This window comes from Podarcis cretensis (genome assembly GCF_951804945.1).
Source record: "Podarcis cretensis genome assembly, chromosome: 7".
In the NCBI taxonomy this organism is placed as follows: Eukaryota; Metazoa; Chordata; class Lepidosauria; order Squamata; family Lacertidae; genus Podarcis; species Podarcis cretensis.
The window spans coordinates 43,791,542-43,808,078 of NC_137176.1; the positions used below are offsets into that span (position 1 = coordinate 43,791,542).

The 16,537-nt window shown below is 40.2% G+C and overlaps 1 protein-coding gene across 3 annotated transcripts in view; it reads right to left on the reverse strand.

Moving 5' to 3' along the window:
• RAB31 (RAB31, member RAS oncogene family) overlaps nucleotides 1–16,537 on the reverse strand; it is a 47,615-nt gene that overhangs the window by 6,420 nt on the left and 24,658 nt on the right. For all 3 annotated transcript variants that reach the window (XM_079983010.1, XM_079983012.1, XM_079983011.1), the window contains exons 4-6: nucleotides 11,907–11,978; nucleotides 7,267–7,373; nucleotides 5,787–5,896 (exon numbers count right to left, since the gene is read on the reverse strand). In XM_079983010.1, coding sequence (XP_079839136.1) covers nucleotides 5,787–5,896; nucleotides 7,267–7,373; nucleotides 11,907–11,978 — 289 coding nt within the window. The remainder of the gene's footprint in view (nucleotides 1–5,786; nucleotides 5,897–7,266; nucleotides 7,374–11,906; nucleotides 11,979–16,537) is intronic.

Below are 16,537 nucleotides of genomic sequence, written 5' to 3' on the forward strand. Positions count from 1 at the left end.
CCCTTTTTCCGGGACAACTTAGTCTTTACCTGCTGACAGCATACAATATCACAATATCAATATCACATTTAGGGCAGGTACTGTAGGTGTGGCTTAGAGAAAACAGGGAGGCCTGGTGGGCCTAATTAGGACCAAGGATGAGAGGTTCTCCATCATGGACAGAATGTTTTTACACAAAAATATGATTTAATATTACTTGTGGATTTTTAAAGAACTCAGGATCAATAATCTAAGTAACAATATATTGCCAGATTTTTTGCTTCATGTTCTAGGATTTTTTTAATGGTTTAATAGAAAAACTAAGGCAGTTGCCAATTCACTCATTCTCTGAAACATATGGCAATTTCAAGTTAAGGCACCCTTTGGAACGTCTGTATCATGTAAGATGCCCATCACATTTGCAGATGACACCAAACTGGGAGGGGTAGCCCATGCTGCAGAAGGCAAAATCAGGATTCAATATGACATTAACAGTTGGAGAACTGGGTCAAAACTAACAAAATAAACATCAATATGGACAAATGTAAGATTCTACCCTTGCACAGGAAGGACCAGCTCCATGTGCAGAGGAGGGGGACCAAAATTATCAAGGGTCTAGAAGCCAAGCTTTATAAGGAATGGTTGAGGAAGTTTGGTATATTTAGCCTGGAAAAGATGAGACTCTGAGAGGAGATATGATAGCCATCTTCAAATATCTAAAGGGCTGTCATGTGGAAGATGGAATCTTGTTTTCTCCTTCTCTGGAGGCTAGGACCCAAAATAATGGAAGTTACAAGAAAGTAGAATCTGACTAATCAGGAAGAACTTTCTGACAGTAAGAGTGGAACTGTCTCCCTCAGGAGGTGATGGACTCTCCTTCTTTGGAGGCTTTTAAGCAGAGGCTGGACAGCCATCTGTCATGTATGCTTTAGTTCAGATTCCTGCACTGCAGGAGGTTGGAATGGATGATCCTTGGGGTCTCTTCCAACTCTACAATTCTATGGTTCTATGTAAGCAGTAAAGATATTAAACAATGTCTAATATTGTGCTTAATAATAATAATAATAATAATAATAATAAATTTATACCCCACCTCTCTGGCTGGGTTTCCCCAGCCACTCTGGGCGGCTTCCAACAAAGATTTTAGTGTATTTTAAACATTACTCATTAAAAACTTCCCTAAACAGGGCTGCCTTCAGATGTCTCCTTGCACCCCCACTTTTTCTCGGTCTTTCAGTGGGAGGCAACACTGTGGTATGTTATACATAATGTCATGGTCATAATTAACAATGCAACCCTGGGGCAATTATCTCTGAATGCTCGTATATTTAGACTTGAACCATAATCTTTGACGGCCAGGCAATTTTATTTTACGTACATGCCACACTTCTTCTGAATTGCTCTGAGCAGGTTAGCATATGGTTCATAGGCGTTCTTTCATCCAAGCATCTTACAATACTAGACCTGCTTAGCTCTAGCAGTAGATCTGCATTATAGTCCTTGTTATACATTCTGAGCTCCAATTAAATTAAAGAGAACTGCATGCATAAACTGCATATGCCAGCCAAGGCTTTTAAATCAGCACCTATCCTAGACACTGAAAATTTAAGTGGCCTAAATTAAGAAGGGCCACAGCTCAATATCAATGTGCATGTTTTGCATGTACAGGATCCCAGCTGCAATTTGTAGCACAGGGTGGGGAGCCTTTTTCAACCAGAGGGCAGCATTCCCTGCTGGGCAGCTTTCCAAAGGTCATATCCCATAAACTGGGATTTTGTCAGTTGCACTGTTCAATGTTCATCAAATTCAATTAGACTTACTTCTGAGTAGGCATGGTTAGGATTGCACTGTAAGTCACTAACAGAGATTTTGATAACAGGGAGGCTCTTTCCCACTTAGAAATAAGTTCCTTTGGCAGTAGCTGAATTGCATAAATTATTCTAATGTACCATTTATTGTACAGCAAGGATTTGTTCAACTTTGGTTCCTGTTTTGTGGTACATTTGGTTGGTTTCAAAGAAGCATGCTGTTAACATAGACAATAGTTTTAGGCATACTGTATAATTTATCAATCCTATACATATCTACTTAGTAGTAATATTTATTGAGTTTGATAGGGCTATATACTAGGCAAAAGTATATAGAACTGCAGCATTTATTTATGCTATAAAGTAGATATAAGTATTCTAACTAAATTAGCTAATTTGTATTCACTCCCTTTTTGTTGATGCATCAGCATACTATGAACCCATGAAATGAAATAAATGTAGTTATTGACAAGTATGGGACTGCATTGGGATGCAGGTGGCGCTGTGGGTTAAAGCCTCAGCGCCTAGGACTTGCCAACTGAAAGGTCGGCGGTTCGAATCCCTGCGGCGGGGTGCGCTCCCGCTGCTCGGTCCCAGCGCCTGCCAACCTTGCAGTTCGAAAGCACCTCTGGGTGCAAGTAGATAAATAGGGACCGCTTACCAGCGGGAAGGTAAACAGCGTTTCCGTGTGCAGCTCTGGCTCGCCAGATGCAGCTTTGTCACGCTGGCCACGTGACCCGGAAGTGTCTCCGGACAGCGCTGGCCCCTGGCCTCTTAAGTGAGATGGGCGCACAACCCCAGAGTCTGTCAAGACTGGCCCGTACGGGCAGGGGTACCTTTACCTTTACCTTTTATGGGACTGCATTCTTACGATTTATTAGATTTACGCTGCTTTACTTAAGTATTTAGGCTGCTTAATGATTAAAGGTTTGGAGAGGCTTATTTACTACCTAAACACAAGTTACACAGGCTGCTTGCTCCGAACCACTCATCTTCAAAAACCACTCAAATAGGTCATGTTCTGCACTATCAAGGAGATTTGGGGCTGAGTTTATCATAAGTGAAGTTCAGGTCTAATCTTTCCATAATAAAGTACACTTCAAGCTGAAAGATCAAATGTACTATATTGCACTGAAATCATAGATGAAATTAGGTGGTAGCCTCTTGTTCCGGGGGGGGGGGGGGGAGAAGAGCGGGCTAATATGTTCTTTTCATATATTATTGCCCTTACAAATCTGAGAGCTTTGATAGTCATATAGTGCTAAATTATCACATCTTCTCAGTTTTGCTTCTCTTTGTTTAAACTTCTATTGTTTGTGAAGTCCACTTTTTATATGTCACCCTTTGTTTGCTATGGAAGCATAAACATGCAGCATATTGTCACAGACTTCTAAAGGAATTCTTCATAATCTGGGCAGAGGAGGTGGGCACATAATGGAAGGTATGCGAAGCAGCTGCTCTAATCGGTGCCAGAATTACTTTAGGATAAAATCCAAACAAAAACCACCTTCCCCTTAAGGAGTTCTATTTAAAACTATATTGAAATGTCTTTTATGGGAAGCTTTTCCAATGGGTAGCTGTTGCAGGGAGGGGAATACTGTACAGCGATGCTGCAGTCTTAAGACTGCAATTCCCATAATCAGGCCAAATTTAATGAATCACAGAGAGTTGTAATAGATAAGCAGATGAAATTATATTTTACTATGCAAGTCAGCAGCCACTCTTTAGAGAAGATAAGATGGCTCTGTTCTAAGTCAGCTTCTGAATGAGCTATACTCACTGACATATATTGATAGTGTCTTCTTGTCAGACTTGTCCAATTTCAGACATTGGCATCTGCCACTGATTCTAGTGCCCCCTAGGAGACTAGCCATATCCCTTTTCACATTCTTTGCCAGTCAGTATAAGTCTCCTGGATGTCAGAGGTGTTTTCAATAGCAAAGATCAGGCGTCTAACATTTATGTTAGTGGCAGAGTATTCGTGTGACTCAGCCCTCAAAAACCCTACTCAAAGTTTTGAGCAGATTTACCTTTCTAAAACCCGAGTAGAAGGCTCAAAAAAGGCTAGCCTTACAACTGCTCTCCTTTGAGAAGGAATCACCCATGTACCAGGAAACAATGTGCCATAGTGAGAGTAGTGGTGCACCACATGAGAGTACAAGGACAGCAAACAGCTACAGGTAAAGAGGTGAAACTATGTGTTATGGAAGTGGAGAGGAAGTCTTTGTCCCCTTAATATGACCATCCCGGGTTCCTTTGGTGGAAGGGCACAATATAAATTCAATTAACAAGAGCTAGCCCTGAGTTGCTCAGTCACACCACTGCTTGTATCTAACCTGCTAGAGCTTATGTCCTAAACTGGCCAAAGCTTCCAGAAGAATAAGCTCCTTTTTGTCCTCCTTCCAAAGTATAAATGAATAGGAAAAAGGAGATAATGGAGAATGAGAATTAGAAAAATCAATGTCATACCCGCTTGTGTGAGGGGTTGCTTATGCCTGGGAAATCATGCTAACTGGCTATCAAATTCTACCTGTCAGAGCCTGCTGTGTTAAGACAGGCCAAGCTAGTCTATGCAAAAATGGAGCAATCACCACAGCAACTATACAAATGTTTATGATAAATTTAAATAAAGATAACGTCCTAAGAAACAGCTAGCATGTTGCAATGGATTAAGAGTAGATGGGGAATGCAGCTTCAAATCCCTGCTCAGCATTAAACTCACTGGGTGGCCTTGGCCAAGCAACTCTTTCTCAGCCTGTCCTATCTCCTAGGATTACTGTGAAGGTCCTTGAAGGAAATAGGAGATATAAATGTATCAAATATAATAATAAATAAGTAGCATATACTTCAGCCAAAGAAAAATGTAGGCAGCTATTTTTGGTTGCTATATCAGTGTCATTAAGGATTACAGCCATAAGGCTCCTCACACATATTGAATTATCTCTTCTCAGCAGCAGACTAAAAATAATGTAATATTGGTGGATTTATTTAGTTAGTGGTGGCACAGTTAGACATAAAACAGCAGCAGCTGCAAATCCTTCACAAGTCCCTTAGGTCTTTATCTGGAACGTCAGTTCTGTAATACTAAGGAAATATAGGGCTATAATATATATTCTCTTGACTATGCAGGTGTAGTTTTAATTAAGCAAATACTTTCAAAAATATTTCATATGTTACTAATGTCGATGGTAAATGTATATGATGCTCCTGTTATGAGTATAGTACATGCACTCATAAGTTCAAAGTTAAAAGTTCACTCATAAGTTCTGAACTTAAAAATGGAAAGTGTAATGCTGGTGGTCAACAAAAGAGGTTTAAAGACTGTCTCAAGGCAAATCTTAAAAAAATGCAGTATAAACACTGACAACTGGGAAACACTGACCTGCGAGCACTCCAACTGGAGAACAGCCTTTACCAAAGGTGTCATGGGCTTTGAAGAACTCAGGACGAAAGGGAGAAACAACTCCTGCCCAGAAACCTATGTCCCCACTGTGGATTCAGAATTGGCATCCACAGTCACTTACGGACTCACTGTTAAAACCGTGTTCATGGAAGACAATCTTACTCGGCTACAAGTGATTGCCAAAGAAGAAGACATGAACTCATATTTTCCAAAAGTTATCTAAACTTATATTCTCTGAAATGATTTTTACTTCTAAACAGCTGCTAACACCTTTATTGTTATTCCATAAAAACAGAAATGAGAAATGCAATGTTTTTCACAAGGCCTCCAGCTACTCATGCTTACTTATGGATAGCCTATGTCATGGATAGCTGAAGTCTTGACAATGCATTGAATGATTCAGTTATTTGACAGTGTCCCCACTCAACTTTTATTTTTATATGTTAATGATATAAATATGTAACATTCTACAGGTTTTGTTGAAAATGATTGGTTATTTTACTACAAATCAATAAAATATTCTATACGTAAAAATAAATACTAAGCAACTTGAACTTGGTTTTTTTTACACACACAAATATTCTGACTTTACTTACTGATTCCTTGAAAGAGTTCTTCAATGTTAATTGCATGCTTGGCACTCGTTTCAACAACAATTGCACCTATAGACTCTCCATATTCTTTGGCATCTTTCATAGGTACCTCCCTAAAATTAAAAATTGAAATTAAACTGCTGTGCATCCAAAAACATAGAAAGTAGCTGCTCGAGTTAAAGTGTTCCTTTTCATAACCTGCATTACTCTAGAAAAGGAAAACAGTTTCTACTCAGTGGAAAGCACTTCTCCCCTCCTTGTGCTGCTCATTGCAAGCTTCCCCACATTCCTCCTTTAAGCCTCTGACTTCAGGAGTTTAAAGGAGCAGCATGAGGCTCCAGCAAAGAGAGCTCCCTTGCACTTGCCCAAGTCAGCTGCTTAAGGGATTTTGACAGATGGGTGGGGTAACCCACTTGGCAATCATGTGATAACATAATGACAGATGGGCAGTCTCACCTACCTGTCACATCTGGTCCATGGTGCTAAGAAGGTTCCCCACCCCTAACTTACAGGGATGGGCATAGCTTCCACAGGACACTCGGGTTCATCCACGCTTTTGCTTGCCCTACCACTCCCCCTCCTCTTGGCAAACCACATCTTTACAGCTGAATTGGAGCAAACATCAATTGGGTTTTTTCTCTGAATTGATTCATTCCCTCCCATTTAGGGCAAGTTTTCCAAGGGAATGGTGGGGCAAAGACAAAAGTGCTTAGACCCATGTCTGGAAAGCACAGCCACGGCTGGTTCTGGGGGTGGCATCCACCATCTCCCTGTGGGCCAGGGGAAGGGATGGTCACCCAGGCCCAGCCTCCTCTGGCATTGCCAGACCCACCATTTGGGGCAGGCCTTGTCCGCAAGGCCAAGCAGGGCAGCGGCACGGGGGATGGGCCCTACCTGTCCCATCATACAGTACTTCGGGTTACATATGCTTCAGGTTACAGACTCCGCTAACCCAGAAATAGTACCTCGGGTTAAGAACTTTGCTTCTGAATGAGACCAGAAATCGTGCGGCGGCAGCACAAGGCCCCATTAGCTAAAGTGGTACCTCAGGTTAAGAACAGTTTCAGGTTAAGAACAGACCTCCAGAACTAATTAAGTTCTTAACCCGAGGTACAACTCTATTTAAGAGGACAATGATGTTTATTTTCAATAAACCATTACAATAAACTTGCACTAAACTTGCACTATTTATATCAGCCTTAACAAAATGGTATTTTCATCAAGTGAATAAACTGTGAAGAGGAATTCAATAGAATTACTCTATGATACTGAGAAAAACCGTCTGATATCAAACACTTAGTATCTATCACCAAAAGGCTGATAAAAGGAAAACAGAAATCCAGATATGTTGTTTATTGGCTTGATATGACTTTGTGCCAGTGCAATCAAGCATATATGCCACTCAATATCACAGAGATATTGGGGGGGGGGGGGGGAGAGAGGCAAGAACAAGCAATTTGAAGACAAAAGGTCAATACTTTACCTAATATCAGAAAGATCACATTTGTTTCCAGCGATGGCCATTACAATGTTTTCAGGACCATGTTCCTTTAGTTCTTTTACCCATTTTTTCAGTGTATGAAATGAATCCTAAATTAAATACAAGAGCCTATCAACAGGAAGTTGCTAAATGCATCAATATACTGAACCCTGTAATAACATAAGGATACCAAAGTACTAGATAAGATATCATCGGTGCCCTTAACAAATATAAACTTTAACTTGCATCTGATGTTAACCTATTACTAACTAAACCAGCTTTTGAGAGAACAGTATGTCCAATTGTGGCTTCTCACACAAACTGCTCACACCTAATTACAGAAGTACCTATTTGTGGCAGCAGTTATAAAGGACACAAGCATGGTTAATTCAGTAATCTCCCTTTAAAGACACATGGAAACTGCATATAGGGGGGGGGGAAATCAAGTCCCTGCTTTGGTGAATTTTAAAGGACTGGTATCGCATCATTCAGAACTGTTGTGGCATTGGTATACAGTGGTACCTCAGGTTAAGTACTTAATTCGTTCCGGAGGTCCGTTCTTAACCTGAAACCGTTCTTAACCTGAAGCACCACTTTAGCTAATGGGGCCTCCTGCTGCCACCGCGCCACCGGAGCACGATTTCTGCTCTCTTCCTGAAGCAAAGTTCTTAACCTGAAGCACTATTTTTCAGTTAGTGGAGTCTGTAACCTGAAGTGTATGTAACCTGAAGCATATGTAACCCAAGGTACCACTGTATTTGATACTTAAGTACCAAGTGTTGTCTGAGGGGGAACTATTTATGGAATACAGTGGTCCCTTGGGTTACAGACGCTTCAGGTTACAGACTCTGCTAACCCAGAAATAGTACCTCGGGTTAAGAACTTTGCTTCAGGATGAGAACAGAAATCGTACGGCGGCAGCACGGCGGCAGCGGAAGGTCCCATTAACTAAAGTGGTACCTCAGGTTAAGAACAGTTTCAGGTTAAGAATGGACCTCCAGAATGAATTAAGTTCTTAACCCGAGGTACCACTGTACAGAGTTTCCACCTCCTAATTCCACGTGCAAAATATAACCCACATCAGGCCAAATATGAATACAATAACAAGCAAATATAGGATATTTCATAGAATCATAGAGTTGGAAGAGACCACAAGGGCCATCGAGTCCAACCCCCTGCCAAGCAGGAAATTTAATTTAAAATTAAATATCCAATAATTTAAACTTTAATTAAATTTTTTTTTAAAAATGGGTGCTCTTATATTTCTGTGCTGCACACAAATACTTCCTTCTTTGGCAATATCATTGTTTTCATTTTTTTCTCCTGAGAATTCCTTGCTATTAGTACCATTTAATCCTTCTTTATAAAACGATTCATTTTAATTTTCAAACATATTTTGATCATAGTCTACAGCTCTATGACTAATTCTGTTTGCCCAGGAGGCCTCTGGAAGCTTGCGAAGATGCAAAACCAGTCTGCGTCAAAATGGCTCAAAACCATGTGGAATTGGGGGTTACGTATTTTAGTGGACGCATAAAGTTCTTGGCCTTTTAAACAACCTGATAAAGGTTCTGGGTATGCATGACTCTTCCTCCATGGAGAGAAATAAATTATCTACCATACAATTTATTTGAATGCAATATCTCTGGTGTCATGTTCTACCCTTTCCAAGGATGAAAAAGCAGAGCAATATATGAAGACACCTAAACATATTCCAAGACAATTATGCCCACTCATATCACAAAGAACTCATAACCCACCTACTCTTAGCAACCAGAAACATCATAACCAGACACTGGAGAGACCTGTCAAGAGTAAGCATGGACCAATGGTACCAAATAGTATGGGAAACAGCCCTAATAGAAAAATTAACCAATAAACTGAAACTGACACGGGGACAAATAGAAGACGATACCTTCACCCCGGTATAGTTCCCCTTCATCACATACACAGCCCAACAAGAAAAAGACAAGAACCCACCAAAAGCATATGAATCAATATGGCTAACCTGATTCAAAAACACCCACCCACCCCACTCACATACGAAAACAAAGTTCAACACAGCCAATCACAAACAAGCATCTGTAACCTAGGCCAACCACAATTTCTCTCACCCCCAAAGAAACATAAGCGCATAGCAAAGAGAACCTGCACAAACGATGCTGACACAAAAACCCACACATACATTAAGCAAAATAGAAATATCACTTCCAGACCCCACCCCCACCCACCATGGCCCTCTCCACCTCTTTCCCCCCTTTTCCTTCCTAATGTAACCCTAATGTCTCAACAAATGAAACTGACCTATGGAAAATGTAACTTGAAAAAAGGGACATTGAGCATACCTTTGTAAACGAATAAAACTTTAATAAAGTAATATATATATAGAGAGAGAGAGAGAGACTCTGTTATTGAAAATCATGGTACCACCTGCATTAGATGTTACTTACTCCTCAGAGTAAGAAAGTAGGAGAACAGCAAAACAAGAGAGCTTGGGATTTATCATTTCTGGTAATAAATGTCTAACAAGTCAATTTATACACCCCTAAGGCACCATATTAGATTATGGCCTTTGTAATCACCGTTGTTTAGTTTAAAGGTAAATATCCATTTAGTATGAAATTAATGGGATTTTTTATTTGCATTGAGTGCGTTATCTTTCCTCCATAGTTCCCCAACACTTCATTCAAGTTCACTACCACTACGCAGGAAGGTGTTAGCCCTTGATAAATAATTTTGCTAATATACCAATTAATTGTGCCAACACTTCTGAGCTAAAATCAAATATGTAATTCAATTTGCTAAATATGTAAACTGCAGGCAAGCTATTATATCCACTCATTAATGCCTTTCCTGTCACACAGCACTAGCAGATGGGTTTCTTACTAAAATACAAATACATAATTTGGCCTTGAAAATGTGCAGCTTTCCATTTGGATGTTGTAGCAGAGAACGTCCTGACCACACTGACTTCCCAATTTCAGTAATCTGTCAAAAACCAAAGGCTTGTTGTTATGTAACTTTAATTTCAGCTATAAATATGGAGCCAATTTTGTTATTACTTCATTTACTTAGCTGAACTGTTTTTGAACAGTTTAAAAATATCCGAGCAAATACAAATTGCACATAATAAAATGTATATATTTCTGTATTTTTAGAAAATATGTCATATTTTTAGGTACTAATTTTCCTATACCAATGCAGGTATGGGAATGTCATGGTTGCTTAGTGTGAGGAGTAAGCCCCACTGAATACACCAGCCTTCTCTAGCCTGATGCCCTCCAGCTGTTTAGAGCTACATGTCTACTTACCTTACTTGTGGATGTGGAGGTGTTGCGGGCCGGCCACTACTTCCCCCTACACAATACAATGTGGCAATGCTCTTAATGGAGGTTTCCTGACCGTGGTGGGGTTGGGGAGCCAAAATGGTCTTCCTCACCAGCTGGGAGGCTTGCCAGCCAAATTGGCCAATGGCTAGCAGGCCAAGAGACAGGCTTTCTCCAGAGGGCAGGCTCAACTGAGCCAGCAGGCTTCACTTGGGTCTGCTCCTGACTATTTAAAGAGATCCACACACAGTTCCTTGTTGGATCCCACGCCCACCCTTCCCTTGTTTTAGTCTACTGTTGTTTATCTACTTTACCTTGCTATGGACATCGTTGGTTGCCGTATTCAAGGTTGGGTGGGGATTTTCCTTGAAACAAATTGGCTCAGTCTGAAGGTTATGCCTACCTCATAGCCATTGTCACAACTTTGGTGGTTTGACATTGGGGTGGCCCCTCCAAGAAAAGCGGGTATCCTGGTAAAGAGATCTGGTCCTGTCTAGATGCTCAGGCAGGGGCAAGGGCGACAGCACCCCTTAAGATGGCAATCCCATGGGGACAATCCTATTTGATGTAAGTCATAGGTCCTCTCTGCCTCAGGGCTGACCCCTTTGGTAATACTGCCAGCACATGGGCTGGTAGTTATACCCAATACCTATGTCAAACCTCTTACATCTGTAATCTATAAAGTTGTGACCTTATTTCACCCAGAAGTATTTTGTCTTGTTTGGTTCTTAATTATAAATTTGGGGTGTTGGAGGGCTGTAGAGCCTGGTCACAAAAGTACCATTCCCGACCACTGGCAATGCTGGCTGAGGCTGATGGAAACTGTAGTTCAAAACATCTGGAAGTCACATCCAGAATGCAGGAATACATTGACTAACTAAGACAGTGATGGCCAAACTTGGCCCTCTAGCTGTTTTGGGACTACAATTCCCATCATTCCTGGTTCTGTTAGCTAGGCATGATGGGAGTTGTAGTCCGAAAACAGCTGGAGGGCCAAGTTTGGCCATCACTGAACTAAGGGAAATACTACCAACTTGCAAGACTAAGCGAACACAGTATAATATTAGCAGAAGGCACAGGGAACACTCACACTATGACCACTTGAAAGTGAATTGATGAGTAACCTACATACCAGTGATGGAACCAGAGGCGGGTTTAGGGCAGCGCAACCAGTTGGGTTATCACAACTATGAGGTAGTGAATTGAGCAGAATGTAATGTGGGCGGGGGTGTGTGTGCCAAATTTTGGCCTCACATCACTGAAATCTGAAGGACCAAGGTCCATCCCTGATGGAACAACTGAGATTTGAAAGCTTACCTGCTTGGTGATATCATATACTATAACAGCTGCTGCTGACCCACGGTAATACATTGGTGCCAATGAATGGAACTATTAAAAAATGAACACAGAAACAGAATAAAAAAATAGTTAAAGTTCTTGCATTTTTGTAAGTCAACAAAAGACACTATGATTGCTCTAGCTTCTTTAATCAGTATGCCTTGTGACTCACTGTTGCATTAATGTGTTGTTATTAAAATACAGTGTTTTAAATCTACTAAGCTAGAATAATGAATGCACATACTCTGGTACAGGCCAACTAAAGTTAAAAAACTACAGGAACTTTCTGTACCAGGTCAACTCCAGTTTGCTCAAGTGGCAAGAAACAATAAGCCAGTGACTTGTTCCAGAAGCTAGGGAAGAGCATTCATGTCTGGATCCTGACAAGAACCAGCATAAATCAGTCAAATGAGTGACCAGGTGGCACACCATCTTCTCCAGTCCATAACTGCTATCTATCAACCTGCAGCAGAGCCTGCTCCTGGTATCTTCATGACTATGAGACTGGGATGGGAAGGGTGAAGTGTATTGACTCTCTGGCTTGCAGAGTGAGCTGTTTTATATTGAAGGAGTTGTTTTACATCCTGTCTGTGTGGCCTTCTCTTCATAAAACATTTTGTCCCCTCCAGATTGTCTTCCTTCCTCTCCCATTAGCAGATACCTAGAACAACAGCACTAGAAGGGGCAACTGGATTCTTGCCCTGAAGCTCTAGCAGACACAGAATTAATTTTCAAGCTGTTTGGAGCAAGCTAAAGAATTCCATTCCAACATCATGGGCTCAGGTAGGCAAGGAACTGGAACAGGGCAGGAAGAATATTTGGAGCTTTGTTTTTTTATTCCTTTTCTTACTATGATGTCTGAGCAAACATTAAAATTAAGTCTTCCAACTTTGGGTGATTAGTTTCAAGTTTGCAAAAGAAATGTAGCTAATTTTCTGGAATGCTAGGCATCTGAGATTTAATCCAGCGGGAATGCATATGATTTCATGTGACTTCTCATTAGAAACTCTCCTTTGAAAGAAAAAAAAATACTGTTATTTCCTCACAATGGCTGTTTTATTAACACAGTAATATCTGGCACCCTGTGGATAATGAAAAACATGTATTAAGGCACGTGCTTTTCAAAAGCATGGCTGTTTTCATAGCATGCCTTTGAAGAACTATACACCCTATGAAAAAAAGAATTCAGATTTTTGCTCTGTTGGCTTTACAATTATAAAAGAATATGGAAGATTGAATAAAAACGTTCCTCTTCTTTTTTAAATCCATGAAAACTGTGTATTACTTTTCTCCGAAACCCTTAGTCCAGTAGCATATAGGTTCTGGAAATCCATAATACTTCCCTGTGCCCAGGACAAGTCTTATTACAGGCCTATTACAAACTCTGAGGATACACTAGTTGAAACCAAGTCAAGAATTCTGTTTTTCTCAAACCAGAATAGAATAGCATTGGCTTCACTCAGGTATATTCCAAAGCAGCCAAAAATATTAATTCTTCAGTTGTGCAACAATGATGATGCAACAGGTAATATCAAGTACAGGCCACTGAAATGGCCCATGACATCCAAATAATATCAGTCTCCCAGTTGACAAAGGTCAGCTGCTAGCCTTTCACAAGGTCTACTGGGCAGTGATTAAAGTTCTTTCTGTTGTGCTGATCTATTTCTTCTGCGGTAGTTACAGGGTAAGATTTGCTCAAACCATCTGGTTAGACCATTAGGTCTGGAATAAGTCTTCCAACTCACCCATTTGTTCATGGTCAGCAAAGTTCTTTCTAGTCATCTCCGAAGCAATGGAATGCTGATCCAATATAGTATAAGGTTTCTCAAAGTTCTTGATCTCCATGATTAGCCATTTGGAATTAAATAAGGCATTTCTGGATGCCAGTGGTGAAGTGTGCATAGGATCTCTTTTTACTAGACCAGTCTTGAAACTTTCCTTCAGTTTCTCCCATGTTGTCAGTAGTACCATTCTGGCTATTACTCCATGACTGAGGCGATAATCCAGGTATAACGTAGCAAGGCATTCACCAGGGTGATTAACCTGTGGCTTTCCAGCTGTTGTTGGACTACAATGTCCATTGTATTGGCAATACTGGCTGGGTCTAATAGGAGCTGAGCATTCGAGGTGAAACAGGTTAGCCAATCCTGAAAAGCACAGTGAACACAAACTGCTCCTCTTTGTAGTTTGTTTGTGTGGTACAACATTCAATGGAGTGGAGGAGAGCCTCTGGTCTATGTGAAATGGTTTCTGCCTTATGCAGGTTTAGATAGGGGACTGTTATTGAATCCTTTACAGGTCTCCTCTGAAAGAAGTGTGACATCGGCTCCTCAAGCTACATTAGAATTAATGTTGTTTCACAAATAGTTAAGTTTATTCTCCAGGGAAGATAATCGTCTTTACAAAATGGGCAGCCTAAGAAAAATTGGTCTGCTTCTTGTTCCATCTGGGTATAAAATATGATAGCAAAAATGTACACTTCCTGCACTGTGCTCCTATAGCTGGATGAAATCCTCTAATGTTGTAAACTTTTCCACAGTCTGTAGTCTGAACTGGTAGGGCTTTTTGCCGCAGAATGCTTTTCAAATGTCTGGACTGCTTGTTTCTTTTGTACACTTTTGGAAAGCATCTTTTAAAATGGCTGCAGCTGCTGCTGGCATAGTAAAGGTTGCCTCCTCCAAGTCACCCCAAAGTTTTCTTTGTTCCCTATTATGCATTTTGATCAACTTTGATTGCTTTGCCATCCCTTTTTATTTGAGAAGTAGAAAACCAGAGATTACTTGTCCAAATCTCTTACCATTCCATAAGCCTTACATCCCTATAGCTGCTCATGTGAAAAGCAGCTAGCTTTGATTGTTTTATAGTGTTGTTTTTATTAAATTATAATTTTACATGTTGTAAGCTGACTGGTGCTTTTACAGTGGAATAGCAGAATATAAATGTCTGGATAAATATAAAAAGAAATTAAACAAACAATTAGCCAAGGAGACAGGATCAGTAGCTAAAGCCAAGCATAAAAACAAGATCTGCCACATACAACAAAATAAAACAGTATTTAGCAACTGACAAAAAGATAGCAAGGGAAGAGACCAACCATACTTCATATACTTAGAATCCAGTTGTCTCTATCACACAACTATACAAACAGGCATGGAAGGCTGGCTTGGCTTGAATGCCAACTTTCCCTTCATCTTATTGTGCCCTCCCACAAAGCAGAGAGTATCAGGTAAATGAAGGATGTAGCAATGTCTTCAATGCTGAAAGAAGGAGCTGTGCCTACTTTTGTTATTGCAGTTAACTCTCATACTACTCAACTGATATGCTTTTAGTTTATTATTGGTTTTGATTTTTTGAATGTTTTCAATGTTTCTTCTACTGATATTATTGTTTTATCCCTTTTGTAAACAGCTTTGGGGGTTTTTTACAATCAAGTATTATATATGAAATAAACAAACTTGCTCCATAAATAGTCCTGGGGTACCTTAAACACTAGTGAGTCGTGTAGGTTGAGTTTTCTTAGGTAAGAACCTGCAAAGATGCATAAAATGGATAGAAAAGATGTTGGATTTATGTGGGTCCCAGGGAAGTAAGAGAATCTGTTTTATGAAGTGTGATTAAAAAGAAATGGATCCTGAAAGCAGTAATGAATTAATATACCAAAATGAACAAGCTTCAGTTGTTAGGAACCAACAAGCCCATAGCTGTAGATGGGCGCAGGCACAGCGACCATTTCATACACTTCCATCAACCTACATATTGCACAAAGAAGAACTTGCCTATGCAGCAGGGATGGTCATTGGTTGTCTATGATTTTTTTTCTCACAAAGACTCTACTACTGGATTTGTGCATCAGAGGGAAGAACAAATCAATACAAGTTTTACCACAGCTTTCAAGAGGATGATTGCTCTTAAAGGAACAGTGAATTATTTAAAAGCAGTTTACTTTCCATTACTTACCAGTCACATTTCAAGAACAGACCTCTATGAATAAGCCTTGAAAGTACTTCTGTCAATGTTTGAAACTCCCATTGTTCCAGGTGAATTTTGCAACAGGGAATTTCATTAGTGTGAGCAGTTTCTGAGCTCTGGGTGCAGTACTGTGCCTAAGATTTCAGATTAAAACTGCAGAGTGGGAGGAAAGGTGGACCTTTTGCTGCCTCCCCACTTCCAGCTACTCTCTGGAGAAGAGACCCTCTTAAGAATTAACAAAGGTCTATGGATGTAATCATGCAGATTCAGTGTTTATCAAGCTTCAAAGAAAAACAAAGAGACATGTAGTAGGAAAAGTGCACAAAGATTTATTACAAGATAGAAAGAGACAAAATTACAAGTAAACAAAGGGTTATAATAGTCTGGGTATATAATACATTTGTAGTGCTCGGGTTTGTGTGGATGAACTTCAAAATATGAACTACAATTATTCTACTCTAAAGAGACATCAAAGAATTACTTGTGCAACTTTTTGTCTAGAGACCCCTCCTGTGGGCAATACTAGAATTTTTTGTATAAGGCATGGACTATGTAGATCCAAAAAGCCATGAGCAAAAGGAAAATAGCTGCAAGCAGTATTTCACAAACCACCTTTTAGCAATTTTTACGCTTTTACTTGT